Genomic DNA, 23690 nt, shown 5'->3' with positions numbered 1-23690 from the left:
CTTCATCTTACTTGGGTTCATAATCAAAACCCTTGGTACCAGCAGTCATGAAATCAGAAGACATACTGCACTGGAAAAGTTTGTAGTCAGGGACCTCTCCAAATTACTGAGGGACAATGATGTTAGTTTGAGGACTAAGATAAACCTGATTCAGATCATGATTTCTGCTTGCTATGCTGCCAAGAGCCTGACAATGAATAAGGATAAAAGAAAAGAAAAAAAATGCCTTTGTACTGTTGTGTTGGAGAAGAGTTCTGAATATCCTACGGACTGCCAAAACAGGTATTTCTTAAAGAAGGTACAGCCAGAGTGCTCCTTGGAGGCAAGGATGGTGAAATTTGGTCTCACATTCTTTGTGCATATTTATGGGAGAGGCAACACTTTGGAGAAAGACATTATACTTGGAAAGCTGGAGGTATGGTGAAGGACAGGAAGCAAACCAGGTAGATTGACAAAGTGACCACACCAATGGGATCCAGTGTGTCACAGATTATGAGGATGGCACAGGATAGGATAGGGTTTAGATCTGTTGTTCACAGGGTCACTATGAGTTGTACTTGACTTGACGACACCTAACAACCAACAAACTGACCATTCTTTTCCCATGGAATAGCTGGTGGATTTGAATTTCCACCTTTGGGTTGGCAGTTTAATTCCTTACCACTATGTTACCAGCGCTCCCTCTTCATATACTGGTAGAAAGTAAAAACTGTTCTTAATTTTAGTTCTTACACAAATGGTTAACATTTATATTTTCCTTTATGCATCACTAAAAAATGAGCAAGAATTAGCAAAATACTGCACAAAATGGATAAAATTAAAATAAATTATGCTGAAAGGCATAAATCAGTCACAAAAACACAATTATAAGATCATGTATATAAGAAAACGAAAAAATGGTTTAAGCAGAAAGAATCAATTTTGGAGGGTTAACAGATGAGAACTGAGGGAGAGTAGAATAAAAACAAAACAAAACAAAATAAAATTTTAAAAAATTTGCAAAGTACATACAAAACCGATTATAAATAGATCTTATATATACTTTCAAAAAAGAGTCCACCTTACTAGTATTTTCAACACTATCATTCATCCATAAATTGAGGGAGTAGGGAGGATGGGAAAAATTACATCTTCTTTAAAAGAAGAATATTATTACTTATTAGAATGTTAAAATAACTAATTTCTCACAAAAATTCCAAACATCCAGAAAAATATAAATAAAAAAAGATGACCTCTAATTCAATAAACAAAGAGCAACTTCCATTAAAATTTTTATCTCCACTCTTCTTTTTTCCATACATATATACCCAGACCCTTCTTTCTATATCCAAAGTGGCTTACACCATTCATGTGATTTCATTATCCACTCACCCTTCCTTACAATATGCTGGGGACATCTCTCCATGTACAAATACAAATCTACTTAACTTTTAATTGCTGAACGCATAACAATACTATAATTTAATCACTTTTTTATTGATGAATATTTACCTCTATTTTTTTTCTTCTTTTTAAAAGATGGTATAAAGAACAGGATTCACCTTGTATACTTCCTTGGACACTTGTCCACCTATTTGATTTACATAAATTCTTAGAAATACACAATAATACTAGTAAAACATCAAGTAAAATTTAGCATAAATTTCTCAATCTTAAACAAAGTCAGATACCTGCATTTCTTCTACACATGTTCATGTCTGCAACCTGCCTCCATCCATTGGTAGTGGGATCATATACTTCAACACTTTTTCGTACTAAGGGGCCATCATGACCTCCAACAGCATATAATAAGTTGTTTAATACACCAACACCTAATACACAAGAAAGCAAACTATAGTAAAGCAAAAGGGAGAAAAATTCCTAACATATTAAGGTTTATTCAAATTAGTAGTAGGTAAAGCTTTTTAGATGATTCATAATAAGTTAATATTAAAACACACAATTTAAGAAACAGAGATGAAAAGATCTGACAAACAACAACTATCAGTCTAGAGGGAGGAAAAAGAGTCCTGTCAAACAAAATACGGAATCCTAGTGGCTCAGTAGTTGAGTAAATATGAATGGAAATGTCAGAGTTCAAACTCACAAAGTGCTCTGTAGGAATAAGATGTAGCAAAACACTTGTGTAAAGAGTACAGCCTTCCGGACCCCACTGAGCAGTTCTGCTTTATCTTCAGGGGTCACTTGATTCAGAATAGACTCTACAGCAATGGAGTTGGTTTGGGTTTAGGCAAATACAGTATAAATAATATGTAGGTGGGATACTAAGAAAAAAGTCATTGAGTAGAATCTTTTTGGAAAAAGAAATGATAAAAAGCACAACATATTAAAAACCTAAAAGTTTCAAAAAAAGAATTGATCTTAAGTTCCCTAATAAGCCCTAAAAACAAAACAAAAAAACTAAAAAAGACTGCACCCAAACAGAAAATATGAAACAGAAAATTTTCTATAAAAGACTTAGAAATTAAATTTTATAAAGTATAATTTTAAATGCAGCATAATTCAAAAGACAGCTAACAAAATGAACAAAATCAGCATGTATTTTCAGAGAAGCCAATGAGTAATTTTTACTTTTTTAAAGTATTCCTATTAGTTTCTTGCTTCAACTGCATACTCACCTGCTCCACTCCGTCTAGTACTCATTTCTGCTATATAGGTCCACTCATTTGTTGTAGAATTATAGCATTCTACTGTGCTAAGACACTGCCGTGAAGCTCCATCATAACCTCCTACAGCATACAGCAAACCTAAACAAGGAATCACAAAGAATGCCGTGTTGACAAGAAATTGTATTTTCAAATCATACATTTGTTTATAAAGTTCAATAGCAAAATCTGACTGATAGCAAGTTTCCTCTTAAAATATTACTGATATTGGTAAACTATATTAAGAACTAATGAAGACAGATGGAGTGATCAGGTCAAATTATGAGGATCTGCAGTATAGATAGGAGGATATTAATTCTGCATTTTCATCAATAATCTGATAGAACAGAAAGTACAGTCACTACCTTTTTGGCAACATTATTAGGATCATATCCTAGAAGACAAATTTAACTTGTTTTAGTAGGGGAGGATAGTTAGTACAGGGATACAATGGAATTTTAGTGCAAAATGAAAAATCAGTCAGAAAAAAACTACACATTGTATGATTCCACTTAAATGGAATGCCAAAAAAATGAAAATCCATAGAGACGGAGTGTAAATTAGGAGTGCTGGTTAAGTGTTAAGAAGCTGTGCTGCCAATCTGAAGCAAGCATTTCAAAGGCACCAGCCGCTCTGTGGGATAAAGGCAGGCAATTTCCTCTCCTGAGATTTACTGCTTCTGAAAACTTGTTAGAGGATCAGCTATAAATTGGTTGTGACTTGATGGGACATAATAATAACATGGCTGGAAAAGCCGACAGAATTGGAGTGAAAGGTAGGGCGAACAGGGTTAAATTAAAGTAATAATATTTTAAAATTGACTGTGTGATGGATGTACCACTCTCTGACTAAAAGTTAACGAATTGTGTATTTTAAAGAGATGAAGTGTAGGATATGTGAATTAAATATCAATAAAGCTGTTTCTAAAAAAGTACAGGGAATTATACCTATGGTAGACAGGAAGTAGGAACTCACTAATATGCGAAACCAATATAAAAATCACACCAAAACTATAATACTTAGACCCTCCTTGAATTCTATTTGGGGGACAGAGTAGAAGATATAAACACACACACACACACACACACACACACACACAGAGGTAAATCATCCTTCTATATACAGTCCTTCTTCAGATGGCATATATGTCATCTGATTTATTTTCCTTAACAATGTGTTAAATCTGTTGCAATTTTACCTGGGATGCATGTGCACACACATATACAAGAGTATCAGATGGGTTCAAATCATCACCCTCTTAATAAGTTAGCAGTTGGACACTTAGGCACTGAGCCACAAGTTATCTAGGTAAATTCACATGGATTAACTACTTTCAAAAATATTTGTAAAAAAGTCACTATTTCTTTTTTAATTTGTTTCCCCACTTAGAACATTAGTGTTTAGATTATTGGAAGAACTTATTCTCAACAATTAAGAAAACACATGTACCTGAAACTGTGTACCAGAAAGAACTGTCAGCACCAACCTACCTCCAACAACCCCCACACCAACACTGCTCCTCCTTGTGTTCATTGGTGCGACGTGAAACCACTCATTAGACTTTATGTTATATGCCTCCACAGATGACAGGCCTATAATAAAGCACAGTATTCTTTATTTCCTCCTCTAAAAAAGGCTTAATTATTCTTTTGTTACATGTACATATTTTATTAAAGTGAAACACTTCAGGTATGTTAAATTGGGCTAAAACTGAAAGAAGAAATTAGTGGTATATAAACATTTCAACTGTATGATAAATAGGCTAACATCTTTTCTAGAGGGCTCCTCCCAAGCTACTGACTTTTCATTAAATTCTTAAAGCTGGTGGGATGACAGATATTGATGGCTATGAACATAGTTATGATTCCTGTATCAATAAAGATAATCTCAGAGGAATAAAAAATTCTTCATGCAAATCAATAAAGACAATCTCAGAGGAATAAAAATTAAATGCAAATTAAAGACTTATCTTTAACTGTTAAAAATACTCAAATATCTCCTAATCTTACTAAAATCTTTTCCATAAACATAGCTATTACTGTGTTAGCTTTAAGAACAATATAGGTGGGCAAAGGGGGTAGTAAATTACCTGTACTTCCATCAAAACCTCCCACAGCATATAACAATCCATTTAACACAGCAGCTCCCAGAGTACTTCTCCGGTCTCGCATGTTAGCAACACTGGTCCACTGATCCTTCACAGGGTCATAGGAATCTACAGTGCGGACTCTTAATGAGCCATTAAAACCACCGACAGCAAAAACGAGCCCAGCCATGTACACCATCCCTGTAAAAGGAACACACACAGCACTTAAACATGAATATGACATAGAACTACCAACCACTACCTAAAGACAGATTTCCAGTAAGCACACAATTAATCAATGTAAGTTACTCTTGAAAGGATCCTGATTAAACAGGCATGAACAAACAGTGCATGTTGTTGTGTACCGCTGAGCTGGAACTGACCCATCGCTGACCCTCTGGTGGGTTTTCAGAGGCAGTTAATTGCACGGAAGGAGATTGCCCATCCTTCTCCTTTAGAGCCGCTGGTGGCCTTTGGGATTACAGCACAACTTCTTGCCACTAGACCACCAGAGCTCAGAAACAGTATGTAGCTACTAAAATTTTCCTTTAAATTCTTAAAATGCTCAAAAGCCTTGGAGGAGATAGTTCCAGTCTTCCTAGAGGACTTCTGTAAAATGGAAGCAAGACTTGAGGAGAGGAGGCAGGGTAACCACCTTTGGATGCTACAGACCCAGCTCCCTGAACTGGCCTATGGTAAAAATGATGGAGAATTACCCAAAAGAGTACACCAAGATCAACATATCAGACACATTCTAGTAGTGTGGTAAAGTGACCCCAGAAGAAATATCATACTGGTAAGTAAGAGCAATCTCTTGATCAGGTGGATCTAGGGCCCAGCCTGTGGGCTCCAGGGGGGAAAAAAAAATCTCTGTAGACATCCAGGTGGTCTCACATGAATCCACACATGGAATGAAGGATCAGGGAGAGAAATAGAATAAGACATCTGACCAGCAGATGGCGCCGTAAGCCCTAGACATATGCAAGTACTAGAACCCAAAAACTCACTGTAGGGATTCAAACCTCAAATTGACCCTCCCTAGGATTTCTGCAAAATTCAGGTCTATTGTTCATGGGGATACTATGCGTTGGACTTGACTCTATGGCACCTAAGAATAACCAACAAACAAAACAGCAACAAGATAGTTCTCATTTTTCTCTCTCAGAGTTGGTGGTGACTCTGAATAGCCAGATAATTTGAACAGTGTATGCGATCTTGTCTTCAAGGGTGAAAAGACAATTCCCCAGACTATACTACTGAGCATTTCTCCAAGTGCTTTAGGAGGACTTAAAAATGTGAATGAGACAACAATCTGGAACAAGAGGTGTACTGCAAAGTGGACTTGGGGAGGAGAAAAGAAGTGGGAGGAAAATACAACAATGAATGAATGAATGAATGAATGAATGAAAACCCAACTTTCTGTAAACTTTGTTAAAAATTGTTGTTGCTGTTACGTGCTATCGAGTCGCTTATGACTTATAGCAACCCTATGTACAAAAGCTCTGAACCCTGCTCTACCCTGAGCCAACTTTATTGTCTCTGACACACTTAACCTCATTAAGTCAGTCACTGAGTCAATCTATCTCACGAGGGTCTTCCTGTGGGGTCCCTCCATCCACCCAAGCATGGCATCCCTCTCAAAGGACTTGTTGACAACATGTTCAAAGTATACTAGACGACAAGCTTCAGAATCCTTGCCTCCAAGGAGCAGTCTGGTTTCATCCTCTCTAGGACAAACTTGTTTATTCTCTTGGCAGTCGATGGTATATTCAACACTCTTCTGTACCACCGCTCATAAGGCATCAATTCTCCTTCTTTCATCCCTAGTCAGTGTTCAGCTTTTTAATGCTTAACATGTAATTACGAAGACCATGGCCTGGATCAGGTGTCCCTTGGTCTCCAGACTGAAATCACTGCCCTTCAGTACTCTGGATATGTCCCTGATAGCAGACTTTCCCAATACAATTTATCTTTCGATTTCCTGGCTTACAATTAAAAAAAAAATGTTAACTACATTATTCCAAAGGCTAGGACCTTCTGAAATACAGGGCATATGCAGGGAAGAATGACAGAACTGATGCCCTTGAAAAGTGGTGTTGGAGCAGAGTATTGAGTATGCCAGGGACTGCCAAAAGAACAAACAGATAAAGTCTTAGAGAAGGTACAGTCTGAATGGCCCTTTAAGTGAAAGATGTTAAAGCTTCATCTCACATACTTTGGACATGTTGCCAGGAGACTTAATTCCTTGGAAAGGAATATCATTATTAGAAAGGTGGAGGGACAGCGTAGGACAGAAAGACCTTCAACCAGGTGGACTGACACAATGACTGCAGCAATAGGCTAACGTGTGTAAGAGATTGTGAGGAAGGCATAGGACAGGACAGGGTTCAGATCTGTTGTTTGTTCATGGGGGTGCTATCAGTCTTTTTTTTTTCCCTTCTTTTCTTTTTTTTAAAATTTATTATTAATTTCAACGAAAATTTACAGACTTTGGATTTCCATTCATTCACTGCTGCACTTTTCTCCCCGCCCAACCCTCCCCCCTACTATACTACCTTGTTGGAAAAGTAAAAGAAAAATTCTTTCACTGTTTTACAGTCCCTCCCCCCAGGTCCACTCCACTATGTAGCCTCCACTCTGGACTCCTGTCATGACAAAAATACCTAATAACATATCCCTTTTAAACCGTTTTCTCCCTCATCTGTTTCAATGCAGTATGCATTATCGAACCCATCTTTCTCAGTCTCCCCCTCAACCCCGAGGTCAGCCCTGTTTTACAACAGTGGCCCCACTGCAGCATTTGTCCTTTTGTGACTGAGATACTTCACTCAGCATAATGTTCTCCAGGGTCACCCATTTTGAATAATATTGCATGAGTTCCTTGTTTTTCAACGCGGCATAGTATTCCATTGTGTGAATATACCACAGCTTCTCTATCCATTCATTTGTTGATGGGCACTTAGGTTGTTTCCAACTCCTTGCTACTGTGAACAAAGCCATAATAAACATGGGTGTGTGTATATTGGCTTGGCTGTCAGCTATGGTCACTTTGGGGTATATTTCCAGTAGTGGAATTGCTGGGTCAAATGGTATCTCTATTTGCAACTTTTTGAGAAAGCGCCATACCGCTTTCCACAGTAGTTGCACCATTTTACACTCCCACCAACAGTGAATAAGGGTTCCAGTTTCTCCACAACCTCTCCAGCATTTGTTGCTTGTTGTTCTGTTAAATTTTGCTATTCTGACTGGGGTGAGATGATATCTCACAGTTGTTTTGATTTGCATCTCTCTTAGAGCAAGGGATTTTGAACATTTCTTCACGTGCTTGTTAGCCATCTGAATGTCTTCTTCGGTGAAGTGTCTGTTCATATCCTGTCCCCATTTTTCAACTGGATTGTTTACCTTTATCTTATTGTGGTGCTCAAGTATTTTATAAATTCTGGATATAAGTCCCTTATCTGATATGTCATTACCAAATACTTTTTCCCAGTAGGTGGCTCCCCTTTCACCCTGTTGGAAAAGTTTTTGGATGTGCATGGGGATTTGATTCTTAGAAGATCCCATTCATCTATTTTATCTTCTCCTGGTTGTAGGTGCTATGAATCTTACTCAACTGGATAACACCAAACAACAAGGGTGATACTCATCCATGATCCTGAATAAACATATTCCAAACATTACCTGAGTGACTGCATCCTAAGAATCTGAGAATTCTGCTGTGACAATAATCACCTGGAAAATTTCCCAAATCACTTGGAAAAGATTACTTGGGATAGTAGTATAACCACAAGTCATTTATGTGAATAATAAAAACAAACCTTGTAGGAAAATAAATTCAAGTACCATTTTTGAATCTTGGTCTTTATAAATACGTATTTACAAGTTTAGTGTGACAGTATTTTCTAACTACTTAAAACTAAACTTGCAGTTTTCATGTATACATAAATTTAAAATATATATATGAAAAAAATTAAATAGATATATAAGCATACCTCAAAGATACAGGCTTGGTTTCAGACCACTGCAATAAATTTTGGCCTCATAGTACATATAAAAATTATACTTATACTATTTGTTGTTATGTGCACTTGAGTCAGAATTGCCTCAGAGTAGACGTTCCAGCAGGTTCAGAGGCTGTAAATTGCAAAGGAAGAGATTGCCTATCTTTCATGAAGCAACTGGTGGATTCTAATCAACTATTTTGGACTGGCAGTGCCACCTCTTACTGTTAAGGTACAAGAGTCTCCTATGTTTACACTATACTGTGGAAAATTCAGTTTATAATAATATTTTGAAAGGTAGGAAATGTACAAAAATTACCAACATCAGAGACATAAAATGGTCATATATTGTGGGGAAAAATGGCACTGACAGACTTGCTAACTGCATAGTTTATACCTAAATATTCATGAATATATGAGACAAGTGCATAAATACAAAATAGCGTATGTTTGCATCCCAGATCACTTGATCGTGCTAATGCAAAACCTATACTTGGAGCAGGAGGCAGTCGTCAGAACAGAGCAAAGAAACACTGCGTGGTTCAATACTGGGAAGGGTGTATACCAGGGATGTGTCCTATCTCCATATCTTTTCAATCTTTATGCTGAGCAGATTATCTGGGAGGCTGGGCTGTATGAGGAGAAACGTGGCACCAGGATTGGAGGAAGACTCAGCAACAATCTGCATTATGCAGATGACACAACCCTGCTTGCTGAAACTGAAGAGGACCTGAAGCGCTTGCTATGGAAGGTTAGGGACTGTAATCTTCTGTATGGATTGAGGCTCAATATCAAGAAAACAAAGATTCTCACCACTGGGCCAATTGGCAGCATCATGATGGATGGTGAAGAGACTGAGATTATTCACAGCTTCAGTTTGCTCGGCTCCATAGTCAACACTCTTGGCACCAGCAGCCAGGAAATGAAAAAAACGTATTGCGATGGAAAGTCTGTGGTTAGAGACCTCTCTAAACTACTGAAGTGCAGCAATGTCAGTCTGGAGACTAAGGTCTGCCTGATAAATGCCATGGTCTTTCCAATCCCTAGCTATACATGAGAGAGCTGAACAATGACTAGGGATGAGAAGAATTGATGCCTTTGAGCTGTGGTGTTGAGAAGAGTATTGACTATAACATGGACTGCTAAGAAAATGAATGGGTTTGTCCTGGAGAGGGTGAAACCGGGCAGCTCCTTGGAGGCAAGGATTCTGAGGCTTCGTCTAACACACTTCAAATGTGTTCTAAGGAGGGACCAGTCCTGGAGAGGGACATCATGCTTGGGAGGATGGAGGGACAGCGCAGGAGAGGAAGACCCTGGATGAGATGGATTGATTCAGTGACTGGGGTAATGGGGTTGGTGTGTCAGAGACATTGAGATTGGCACAGGATAAGGGAGGGTTTAGGGCTGTCTGTTGTACATAGAGTCGCTATGAGCCACAGGTGACTCAACAGCACAAAACAACAACATATATATATATATATATATATATATATATATATATCTCACAATTTTTTTAAAAGTAGTGTTTTAAATATATATACTTGTATGTTTAATATGTAGAGAATAATGTAAATAAAGGAAATTTATTGTAGTATTATTTGTAATAGCATCAGATTAATAATTTTTTTATCCAAAATTGTTTACTGAGATAATTTTCCATTCATCTTGATTCAGCATGTTTTTCTTAATGCTGCTTCCGTCTGAAGGAACATCCAACACACAAAACTACTGTTTGTGCATGGCTGAAAACTGTGGTGATTTTATAACATCCTGGACATTTCACATCCTTGAAATAGGAATTTGGACTCTGACCAGGTGCTTATTCTTGTGTCTCCTCTTCTCTTCTTCTGGAGAGGAATGAAAGAGATCCTTTGCAAGAGGCATGTTGGCATGCAGAGGTCACCGTCAGAAAGGCCAGATTAAGAATTCTAATATTCTTCAATTATATACCACATCCAGATTAAAACAGACTACAAAGGCTACAAAATTGAGGTAACTTTTGATAAATTAATAGAGAAATGGCCAATTACACATATAATTGATTTGGTTATGTTGTTATTGTGTACCGCGGAGTAACCAACTGACTCAAAACTGACCCTCCAGTAGGTTTTCAGAGGCACACAATAATATACAGCTCATGAGAAGAATGCTGACCTTTCTCCTGTGGGACAGCTACTGGATTTCAACTGAGGTACCTTTAAGTTGGTAGTGCAATTCCTTATCACTAAGCTAACCAATAATTTTGCTTTAAAATTAATTAATAGAAATGTGGATTAAAGTTTAGGTCTCAAGAAATATCTATTGAGTTTGCAACTTTCTCTGCTGATTCTTGATTTGGCTAAATAACATCTGTCATAAAAAGCACACTATATGAAATGTTTCAATGAAAGCAACTGTCACTTATATGTGCTTGAATCAGGAATCTTCTTGAACAAAGGGTTTCAAATTAAAGAATTCTCAACATTTTAGCAGTCAATTAGGAAAAAGAGAAAAACTCATCACATTAAGCTCGTTTCAACACAATAGGGGCGGGGATTTCACCAAATTTCTATTCTTCCACCTTATACAAAGAAAATCAGAAAAATACTCAAGGTCAAAAACAAATACAACTATTCCCATCAATGTCTTAAGTAAGTTTATACTGTAAGTTTCTGAATAATCATTTAATTACACAGTTATTTTAAACAATAGTTTTATGATTTTTTTTACCTTTTTTTCCTATTAGTTTATTTACAAAATTTGAATACAAATTCAAACAAATTCTTCCCATTTCCCTCACCCATCAAGTTGCACAACCCCATGATTAATCTCCCCTCCCCGTGAACCTCTACATCCCTCTGCTTCCAGCCTCTCCCACTCCTCCTGGATCTTTATACTCATTCTACAAAAATGGTTTTATCTCAGAGAAGTGCTCCCAATGATTTTTCAGAAAGGAACTGACCTTACTGCATCATGCTTACCTGCTCTGCACCTCCTGGAAGGTAATTCCGCTACCTGGTGCCATCTTTCTTCTTTAAAGTCATAGCATTCCACACTTCTGATAGCCTTTGGGGCTTGGCCTCCAACGACCACCATCAACTGGAAGGGTAGACACATGTAGACACTTGATCAAATGACTTTCTTAGCCAGGAATGTAAAATGTCTTAAAAGACATTAGTTAAGAGAATGTTGGGATGATGATGGTTGGACGAGCTGGGGAAAACTATCATTACGCCAACTTTTAATAAACTTCAGCAAATGGAGAACATGTTATTAGTTAGCACGTTTAGTAAAAAAAATAAGGATGTGAGAAACTAAGTTTCTTATCCTTCAAGTGAAAGCAGAATTTAAGCCAAAAAACAGAAGGTAGTCAGCAAGACTCAAAGTAAGACTCAATACTAATTTTAAATGAGATCCTGGTATTACAATGACTAGAAATTAGATTTTTACCAACTAAGAGAACAGACAAAAATGAAATTTATATTAATAGGTAGTTGAGGTGAAATAAACAGTAAAGTATTAAAAAAGATAAAAGAAATGGAGGGAGGGGAAACCTAGTGAAAATAGAGGACTATGTTGGAATTCACAAGAAAAGAGATTCTTTGATCTCAAGAGACCTCCCTTAGAGTTCCACAAATAAAACAGTCTAATGAAGATAATGGAAATAATAAAGAGCATATAACACAATAGCTGAGGGTTTAGAATAAATTATGCCTTTAAGTTTAATCAATTCAACTCAACCTAAAAATTATTTACTAAAGTGTCCTCTGTATCTGTACCAAACAGTGTCGTACCTAAGATATGTTAATCGTGAAGTGACAAGAGACATGAAGCAATTAAAAAATAGCTTACAATTATATGTAACTAAAAAGTTAGAATAAATAGTTCATTAATTCTACTGTTTATAAAAAAAAGAAAATTTCCCATAATTTATTGAAAGTTACAGGTTTGAATCTAATCAAAGATCTTGCAAGATGGATGTCATTTATACACCAAAGTATTTGTCTTCTGCATACATATAGCAACACTAAAAACACATATATTCAATCAGGCCATAAATGTTAATAATATTTCACATGGGAAAACAAAATAGCAAAAATCTTGGGGGAAAGACGAACTGGTGACAGAAAAAACAGGGGGGAAATAAGGAATAACTCAAACAAACAAAAAGGCAAAGTTTGTAATCTAGCTTGAACAATGATCTACCTAAACTAGAACTTAAAGATGGGTACATAAGAACCCACATTGAATCACAGCAAATCCAAACCTTCCAAAAAGAAATCTATTTCCCAACTCAGTAACTGTGGAGTGAAAAGAACACTGAAAATTTTAAGAAGAGGATTAGCACAGATCAAACATAGTAATTGTTAGGTGTGCAGTAGACTACTGAATGAAAGTGAATCAAAGGAAGAATTCACAAGGAAAATCTACAGGTACCCACCCTTCTCACCAGCAAAAGGAAGAAGAAAAAAAAAGGATGGGCTTTAAAGTTGTAAAACCAAAGAAGAATATACTGTGGTAAGGTCAATATTTTACCTATGGATTTTTACAAAATTAAAAATTTCAATTTAAAAATTCTAAACTATCAGCTACACAACAGTTAAAAAAAGGCTCAGGATGATGTATCTGATAATGAGCAATTAAAGAACTATCTCAGAAGATAAACCTTCAAGAATACCTATGAGAAATAGATATTCATGGATTTCGTAATTTTGAAAGTATGACCCTCGTATTTTCCATGTAAAAGTTCCTACATATACTTTGAGGAAAGAAAAGAAAATACAGAGAATGGCAGTAATATTAGTCCTTTACTAAACAGAAGCAGAGATAGGTTAGTGGTTGAATTCTTGTCTTCTATGAGTACACTCCCATTAATAGACATCCATGAGTAAGACTCATGTTTAAGGCCAATTCATTTTGTACAGTCTTGGTGTTACTATGAGATTGAACAGGTTCAAGCAAAGCTTCCATACGAAGTTTAACTAGAAAGAAAAGTCTGTCAATCTTATTCCAAATATCAGCCAGAAAAAGCCTTATGAATCAAAACAATCCATTTCCACCATTAGAGTTACCCTAAGTAGGGGCCAGGTCATCTCAAAGTTTGCTAACACGACATGCTGAAATGTAGGCCAAGTGCATATTAAGCAAGTAAATAAATAAATAAAAATGAAAGAAAGATTAATTTCTCATGCTTACATAGTACATACTCTTTTTACATTTCAGCTAAGGTGCACCTGATTCAGCCCATGGTTTCTTTTCAATCACTTACTATGCTGGTGAGAGCCTGGCAATGAATAAGAACAACAGAAGAAAAACTGATGTCTTTGAACTGTGGCGTTGGAGAAGATTACCGAATATCTCATGGACTGTCAAAAGAATAAACAGATATGTCTTGGAGAAGGTATACAGCCAGAGTGCTGCTTGGAGGCAAAGATGGTAAAGCCTTATCTCACACAATTTGTGCATGTTACTAGGATAGGAAATCATGCTTGAAATTCTGAGGTGTGGTGAAAGGGAGGAGGACCCTCAAACCAGTAGAACTGACACAGTGACTGCAGCAATGGGCTCAAGTAAGTCAGAGATGGTGAGGATGGCTAGGATAGGGTCGCTATGAGTTGTACTAGACTTAACAGCACCTGGCAACAACAACATTTCAGTTCCTTCATCCACTAAATATCTGTAAAATCTCCTAAAAAATAAAGTTTCATGATTTATCAATTAGAAATTTTAGTAAGTGTACTGAGTAATAATAGTGGAGATATATGGCAGTATTGGTAAAAATAAAGACTTTACAGGGGGAGAGGAAACTCTGGTGGCCAACCCAGTGACTAGTGGTTTAACTCTATCAGCCACTCTGATTCAGAAAGATGGGCAATCTCTTTATGTGAAGATTAGAAATTTATAGCTTCTGAAAATCTACTGGAGGGTAAATTGTGAGTCAGTTCTGACTCCAAGGCACATAATAATCACCACCCAAGCAAGGAGATTAATAACCTAATATTTAAAGAACAATAATTGCTAAAAAACAATATTGTTTTTCATTGTACTGTTTAAATCCATAGGTGACTTGTATAACCCTAGTACTATACTGATAAGGCAAAACTAACATTTGAACTATAAAAAGATTCATTCATGTAAATTAGTACCAGTTTAAAAAATCTAAGCCTAATATAAAAGTACTAATTCATAATCATAGTAGTAAATACAATAAAAATATTTCAATACTTGCCTCAGCACTCTCATTATAATTTTTCAACTTGACTCATAAAATACATCACAGCTATGAAATATGTAAGCACAACAAATTCATCTTTGCTTCATTCTTACCTACCTGTTTAGAATTAAATCTTGAATATACTACTCTACAATGACAAATTTTGTCACTGAAAGAACATTCAACACAAGCAATTTTTTAAAATGATTTGGAGATAAATCAACTTTGAAGGGTTCATGCAAATGGAACCTGTAAAGTCAAAATAAGAGAGCTGCTGATTTTTCATTGGTCTGCTGACCGTTCTGTTAAAGTGTAAGACAGAAACCTCATGAGTCAGTACACACACACACACACACACACACACACACACACACACACACCCTCCATGCCCAAAGCTAAAGAACCAAGAAACCTAACATAAAACATCAAAGAACCACTTCAATACCACAACCAAAGAGGTTAAGAAAAAATGATAGACAAGCACAACTCTAAGAAAAGCCCCAACAAACTAAGAAAACCCATAAGATACTTGATAAATTATACGCTGGGTTTTTTTTTAATATGCATCAAATTTTTTCTCCTTGATAAGGTTTTAAAAGAACATTTCAGAAAGAATTCAAAACTGGCATATTTGTTCTAGATATTAGATATAAATTGGCTTGTATCTTAAAGGTCTGCAGCAAAGGTAGTGATATCAAAACAAAAGATGCCAGAAGAAGGATCACATAAGTTGAAAGTTCCTTTTTTTGTTTTGTTTTACAAAATGCAAAATGTTTAAAGCATGAGCAAGAAAATGCACTATTTAGAAAGAAACTGAGAAGACCAACATAAAAGAAATGATAACTAAGTTGGTCAAGATTCTGGACTTTTTTTTTTCAATCCATCAGTTGTTTTTTTTTTTTTTTCATAAGAACAAAAACTAACACCAAATAGTATGGACAAATATGAATAATGAAGACTATAAAAATAGCTACTTATAAAAGCAGGGCGAAAGGTATTTTTTTTTGTTTGGAAAGGTATTTGTAAAATGTACACATTTATAAAATCAGCTGACTCAGCTGGCATGCATACTAAGGTATTAAGGGAACTAGTGAACAATGTACTTACTGAGCCAATTACAATTATTTTTGAAAAAAATCTTGGAAAACTAAGGAGAGATCAGAAAATTTAAAAGACGGAAACACCAAATTTCAAAACAGGGTAGAAAGTGAATGCCTTATAAATACTTTTTATTAAATGACAATAATTCTCAGCAATAATTTAGAATATTTTGAGAAAAATCCAAATTTCTGGTGTCCAACAAAATGAGTTGTGTTAAGTAGATGGATATTATAAAAAACATGCAAATAGATTTCATATTATCCTGAATCTCACTAGATGTACATGCCCCATTATTTTTGTTTGAATAATAAACATATTTCTATGGATTGAAATTTTCTGTAAATAGATTTCTGTCAGCGGGGGCTTATTTCTCATAAGCTTCCATCAGAAAGTACAGTAAAGTGTACTCTTAAAATATTTATTAATGATTGAGGAAAAAGACTAAATAGCATACTGCCAAAATCAATAGATTCTAAATTGAGAATTATTGTTAATACTGGGCAAAATAGGAGGATGGAAAATCTCCTCCTATGTGATTAACTGTCTCTAAAAACCAGCCAGAGGGTCAGCTATGAGCCAGTACCAACTCTACAGTACACCACCACAATAATGGAACTTTGAAGCAAGTAAAAAATGCAGATTCCAAAAATTAAACTTTGAAAAATGTTTAAGTAGTAAAGTGAAAGAATTTAAAATATATCATTCAGTGAAACAGGAGCTAACTAAAGAAAACAATAGATATCTGATTCTTAATTTCTTAATCCATCATTGCCCCAGACATTAAATAAATAAAAAACATTTCAGTAAGAACATACACAATATGGTACTTAAAGTCTCGGTCTTCTACTAAAGACACAGACAGAGCAGATAGATTGAATTGCAGAGATTTGGAAACAAAAGGTTATTTGAAGGAAAGATAAAATCAGTAAAACATGAATGACTCCAACTGAAAAACAAAGATAGGAAATTTATTTACACAAAAGAACTGAACAATGAAGATATGAGAAGACAGGCATTCTATGCTGAAACTGATATTATGTGTGTGTGAAGTATTAAAAGTATACAACAAAGAATAGCAAGGAGATGAACTGAACCAGCTATTTTATTACCATCCTTAGTTCAAATAAGGAATTCTGTGAACTGAGAGAATTTCAGGTATATAAAAATATCTAATTTACAGAGAAATCTTTCATCCCTCTAGTATAACCAGAGAGTTGCACAAAGTTGGCAGTCTGACCAACAGACATGATTAGGAAAAATGTCCTAGCAATTTGCTTCCAAAAGGTCACAGCTTACAAAACCCTATGTAATTGTTTTACGCTCCACCTGTGAAGTGGCCAGAATCAGAAGGAACTCAAAGGTAACTTTCATTTTTATTGTTAAATACAGCAAACAAAACTAATAAGGAACAAAAACTACTTACCATTTCAGAAAAATAACATCATGAAGTTTATAAAAATGAAATAAGTTGAGCAACTCCCACCTCAATAAGCAAATATAATAAAGAGGTTGAATTATATATTCTACAAAGAATTTTTAGGCATATTCTCTGTTGCAAGGAAACAAAAACAAAGCACAGAAATTCGGATAAGGAAAATATACTAAGTCAACAACACTATGGGCATTTGACATGAGATAACAAGTATGAACAACAGATCCTACTTTGGGAAGGTTCATGGGGGTTCTTAGTCGAGTCCGGACACTCTTCATTAATACACGCTGCTCTGTTGGCAGCAAATGATACTTCATAGCTTCAATGAGGTAATCTTTGCAAGCACTGCTATTCTTGACCAAGGCCTCCTCTTCAACCCTCTGAAAGAAGAAATCAGACACACCCCACACGGGAGCTGCTATTTCACTGTACAATTGACTAAGAAACAGAAAAAAGGAAAAGAAAGCAATCATTATCTACTCTCATCCAGTCTTAAAGTAACAGAGGAATATTTAAAATATCATCAAGAGAAAAAAGGCTTTTTTAGATTTTATGTATTTAGCATGGAAGAACAGAAAATGTAAAAAAAATTGCCTTGAAAAATTGTATTCTTCATTGTCAACATAAAACAAGACCAACTCTTCAAGTAATACTTTAACTATTATCTTTAAATAGCAAGCCAAAAAATAGAAAATAAAACAACTGCCCTAAGTGGACTCAAAGTCATGGTGTGTGTCAAAGTATAACTATGCTCCGTGATGTTTTCAACAGCTAATCTTTCAGAAGGACATTGTGAGCCCTCTCTATTCCAAGGTTTGTCTGGATGGATTAATCGACTTTACTAAACATGATGCTGTTGTCCCGGGACTGGCTGCTCCTGACAACATGACCAGGTGAGACATAGCTTCTCTTCTAAGGAGCATCCTGCTTGTGTGACCTCCACTGGCTTCCAAAGTACTTTCAATATTCTTTGCCAGTATCACAAACAAAAAGACTCTGTTCTTCTTGGTTTTCCTTATTCTTTGTCCGATTTTCACATGTATATGAAAAAAATTGAAAATAACATGACTTGTGTTAGGCAAACTTTAGACTTCAAACTGACATCCTTGTTCTTTATCACTTTAAAAGAGGTCCTTGGCAGCAGATTTGCACAATGCACTCTTTGATTCCTTGGTGGATGCTTCTCGAGTGCTGATTGTGGATCTAAGTAAAATGGAATCTTTGATGATTTCAATCTTTTCCCTATTTATCATATTGTTTGTTGGTCCAGTGGTGAGGTTTGCTACTTGGCTTATTTTATACTAAGGTGCAATCTATACTGAAAACTTTATTAATAAATGTCTGAAGTCTTCCTTTTCTGCAAAGTTGTGTCACCTGTATACTAAAGGTTATGGAGTCCTCCTCCAATCCTGAGTCTGTTTTAATTGTCCAATTGCCACATTGCTTGTCAAAGCCAGTTCTGATTAATCTCCTTTGTCAGTGTGTCCTTTGCCATCCCCTATCACTCCTCCCTGAGAGAGATTTCACCCTGATTCATAAGGAGAAAAGCTCCTCCTTTGTTTCCAGCTGGGAGCTGGGGCCTGTCAGTCCTGTCAGCCACAAGGACCTGAGGTGGGCTGCCCTTGGCCATGTGTCCTTCAAATCCACACTTATAGCAAGTGAATGGGAGCTTCCTCTCTACTCCCTTGCCCATTTGTGGCTCTTGTCGGTGACACTGTCTACTGAAGTGGCCCAGCTTTCCACAGTGGAAGCAATTCTGACCTCTTTTATTACCTTTGGGTGGCACTGTTTATGAGTAAGACTTCCTTTTCCTGACACAGGCCCTAAACTGACAGCAATAGCTGCCCCAATAATTTTGGCCCTTCTCTGGTCTTTTCTCTTCCCTCTAGATCCCAGTTGTTAAAAGGGGAAAATTTAAACAAATATATAACAAGTAATTTTGAACAATATAATATTTTAAGTTTAAGGCTAAAAATATTAACAATATGATAATTTCCAATCCAGAGATACATGTTCCAATGCAGTTCCTATTTTCCATAAATGGTTTTGGTAAGAAGAATATTGCAAATGTGGATACAGTTCCACTATTCCTCCTCCATGCCACGATACAGTGTTATCAGCATGAGCAGTTATAAATCCATTGCCTTCCTTACTCTAACTTAAATTTTTTTAAATTTAAATTTATTATTAACTTCAGTAAAAATTTACAGAGGCTTTGGATATCCATTCATTCACTGTTGCACTTTTCTCCCCTCACAAGCTTCCCCCCAAGAACACTATCCTCTTGGAAAAGTAAAAGAAAAATTCTTTCATTGTTTTACAAACCCTGCCCCAGGTCCAGTCCACCATGTAGCCATTGCTCTAGACTCCTGTCATGACAGAAATACCTAATCACATATCCCTTTTAAACAGTTTTTCCCTCATCTGTTTCAGTGCAGTATACATTATTGAATCCATCTTTCTCAGTCTCTCCCCAACCCCAAGGCCAGTCCTGTTTTACAGCAGTGGCACCATGCAATATTTGTCCTTTTGTGACTAGGATATTTCACTCAGCAAAATGTTCTCCAGAGTCCACCATTTTGAATAATATGGCATGAGTTCCTTGTTTTTCAATGCAGCATAGTATTCCATTGTGCGAATATACCACAGCTTCTCTAGCCATTCATTTGTTGATGGGCACTTAGGTTGCTATTGTAAACAAAGCTGCAATAAACATGGGTGTGCATATATCTGCTTGGATGTCAGTTATGGTCTTTTTGGAGTATATTTCCAGTAGTGGAATTGCTGGGTCAAATGGTATCTCTATTTGCAACTTTTTGAGAAAGCGCCATACTGCCTTCCACAAGGGTTGCACCATTTTACACTGCCACCAACAGTGAATAAGGGCTCCAATTTCTCCCCAACCTCGCCAGCATTTGTTGCTTGCTGTTCTGTTAAATTTTGCTATTTTGACTGGGGTGAGATGATATCTCATAGTTGTTTTAATCTGCTTGTTAGCCATCTGAATGTCGTCTTCGGTGTTCCTATCCTGTGCCCATTTTTCTATTGGATTATTTACCTTTATCTTGTTGTGGTGAGATGTCCAGTTTTTGCCAGCATCATTTGTCAAACAGGTTGTCATTTCCCCATCCAATAGGTACTGACTGATAGGCAGATGGGTTGATTTCTACTCTCTACTCTACCACATTGGTCTATGTGTCTATCAATGTACTGATCTCATGCAGTTTTAGTTACAGTGACTACATAGTAGGTTTTAAGATCAGAGAGTGCTATGTGTCCCATTTCATTTTTATTTTTCAGAAGAGCTTTGCTCATTTGGGGACACTATCCTTTCAAAATCAACCTGCCACTTAATTGTCTTTTCTCTCTCTCTGATGAATGAGTTTGGCACCTGTACTGGGATTGTGCTGAACATGCAGATTGCTCTTCATAGGACTGCCATTTTCACTATATCGAGTCTTCCTGTCCATGAGCAGGAAATAGTTTTCCATTTAGTTAGGTCTCTTACTGCTTCTTGTAGTGTTTTGTAGTTTTCCTTATAAAAGTCTTTTGTGTCTCTACTTGGATTTATTCCCAAATACTACATCTTGTGGTTGGCTATTGTGAATGGTATTTGTTTTCTAGCCTTCCTTTTCCATGGTTTCTTTATTGCTGTAGAAAAATCCCACTGATTTTTATATTTTGATCTTATATCCTTCCACTCTCCTAAACTGATCTATTAGGTTTCTTGGTTGAGTCAGTGTTTTCTGTGCATACACTGTCTACATCTAGTGACAGCTTTGCCAATTAGGATGTCTCTTATTTCCTTCTCTTGTCTTACTGCCCTAGGAAGTACTTCCAACACAATGTTGAATAGGAATGGTGATAGGGGGCATCCTTACCTGGTTCTTGTTCTCAAGAGGAACATATTTTGTTTTTCACCATTGAGAATGATATTGACTCTTGGCTTTATATTTTTCATTAAGTAAATTCTCATATGTTCCTAATTTTGTTGAATGCTTTTATCAGTACGGGGTGCTGGATTTTGTCAACAGCCTTTTATGTATCAACTGATAGGATCACGTGGCTCTTGTTCTTTGCTTTGTTAATGTGATAGATTATATGCATTGTTTTTCTTATGTTGAACCATCCTTGCATACCTGTTATAAATCCCACCTGGTCATGATGATTTACTATTTTTATATACTATTGAATTCTACTGACCAGGAGGACTTTTCCACCTATGTTCATGAAAGATACTGGTCTATAGTTTCTTTTTTGGTAAAGTCTTTTCTGATGTTATGCCTGCTTTATAGGATAACTGAGAGTATTCCTCCTTTTTCTGAAATAATTTTAAGTAGAATCTGTGATAGTTCATCCCTGAGTGCTTTGTAGAATTCACTCATGAGGCCATGTAGGCCAGGACATTTTTTGTGAGGGAGTCTTTTTATGACTTTCTCAATTTCTTTTTTAAATTTTACACCAGTTTATTTACAAAATTTGAATACATTGTTTTAGACAAGAAATTCTTTCCATTTCCCTCATGCCCCCCCATCAAATTATACAATCCCATGATTAAGCCCCCCCACCCCTACCCTCATACATCCTCATCCCTCTGCTTGCACCATCTCCCATCCCTCTTGGATCCTTATACTCATTCTACAATAATGGTTATATTTTGCAATAGGTCTGTTAACGTGTTCTACATCTGTCTGTGGCAATGTGGGTAGGATGTTGAGTTCCTACGAATTTGACCATTTCTTCTACATTTTCAGATTTATCAGACTATCACTTTTCATAGTCTGTTATTATCCATTTAATTTCAGCTGGTTCTAATGTTATCTCTTTCATTACGTATTTGAGTTATTTGTGCCTTCTCTTTCTTTCTGATAAGTTTGTCAAGAGTCTGTCAACTTTATTGACCCTTTCGAAGAACCAGCTCCTCCTAGTCTTGCTGATAGTTGTGATTGTTTTTCTGATTTTTACTCCACTGATTTCAATCCTTGTCCTTATAGTTTCCTGTCTTCTAGAAGGTGTTGTTCTTTTTCTATTTGACAGAAGTGTTAAGTCATTAATCTTGTTCCTTCTTCTTTCACTTGTTTGTCTATTGCTATGAACTGCCCCTGAGGACCGCATTAGTTGTATTCCAGAGATTTTGATATGCTGTATTTTCTTTCATTTTGAGGAACTTTTTTAAATTTGTTTTTATTTTACTATTTGTGTGTACCGTCAAATCAGATCTGACTGGTACAGGAAGAGATTGTCCCTCCTTGCCCGGCAGAGCATCTGGTGAATTAGAATTGTGCGCCTCTGGGATTGTAGTGCAGCTTCCTGCCACGAGGCCACCAGAGCTCCCCTATTTTGAGGAACTTTTTATTTCACCTGAACCTGGAGAGAGGATGAGAGACACCCAAGCATTGAGGACTCTCCTTCATAGGGTCGCTATGAGGCACCTGTAACTTGATGGCACTTAACAACAATAACAACAACAATATATACTCCAATACATAGGGTTTTCAGAGGCCTGCTATTTTGGAAGTGGACAGCCAATCCTTCTTGCTAGTGTGTCTTAATCTGAATGTTCAGATTTAGAGAAGTATCCAAGAGATAAGCATTTTACAGAAAAAGTGAAAATATATCCCTTATTGTGGAATTAACCATTAGTTTCCATGTTGTCCCTGCCCTTGGCACAAATGTACTGACCCACTTATTTCTTTGCTCCAACACCCATCAAGATACCCCTCCTCTTCTACCCAATCCCCTCAACATCTATCTCCCATTGTCCAGTCCTTGATCTGATAGCTTATATCCAAAGCTTCCTTGAACCAAGAGGCAGTTGTCAGAACAAACCAAGGAAACACTGCATGGTTCAAAACAGGGAAGGGCGTATGCCAGGGATATGTCCTATCTCCACACCTTTTCAACTTGTAGATCATCCGGGAGGCTGGGGTCTATGAGGAGAAATGCTGCATCAGGATTGGTGGAAGATCTATCAACAATCTGTGTTATGCAGATGACACAACCCTGCAGCCTTTAATATGGATTGAGGCTCAATGTCAAGAACACAAAGATTCTCACCACTGGATCAAGTGGCAGCATCAGGATGGATGGTGAAGAGATTGAGATTGTTCACAGCTTTAGTTTGCTTGGCTCCACAGTCAACAGTCTTGGTACCAGCAGCCAAGAAATTAAAAGACATATTGCCATGGCAAAGTCTGCTGTTAGGGACCTCTCCAAAGTACTGAAGAGCAAT

The 23690-nt window shown here is 36.6% G+C and overlaps 1 protein-coding gene across 2 annotated transcripts in view; it reads right to left on the bottom strand.

The window, feature by feature from the left end:
- The window catches only part of KLHL2 (kelch-like family member 2), a 185102-nt gene that overhangs the window by 4399 nt on the left and 157013 nt on the right, over positions 1-23690 (bottom strand). For both annotated transcript variants that reach the window (XM_006896654.1, XM_006896655.1), the window contains 6 exons: positions 17689-17838; positions 11693-11810; positions 4735-4932; positions 4136-4237; positions 2619-2747; positions 1671-1811 (listed from right to left, as the gene is read on the bottom strand). In XM_006896654.1, the coding sequence (XP_006896716.1) occupies positions 1671-1811; positions 2619-2747; positions 4136-4237; positions 4735-4932; positions 11693-11810; positions 17689-17838 (838 nt within the window). The remainder of the gene's footprint in view (positions 1-1670; positions 1812-2618; positions 2748-4135; positions 4238-4734; positions 4933-11692; positions 11811-17688; positions 17839-23690) is intronic.

Source organism: Elephantulus edwardii, unplaced genomic scaffold (genome assembly GCF_000299155.1).
Source record: "Elephantulus edwardii isolate Elephantulus edwardi_28Jun2011 unplaced genomic scaffold, EleEdw1.0 scaffold00188, whole genome shotgun sequence".
In the NCBI taxonomy this organism is placed as follows: domain Eukaryota; kingdom Metazoa; phylum Chordata; class Mammalia; order Macroscelidea; family Macroscelididae; genus Elephantulus; species Elephantulus edwardii.
This window is presented reverse-complemented; position numbering and strand designations above follow the sequence as displayed.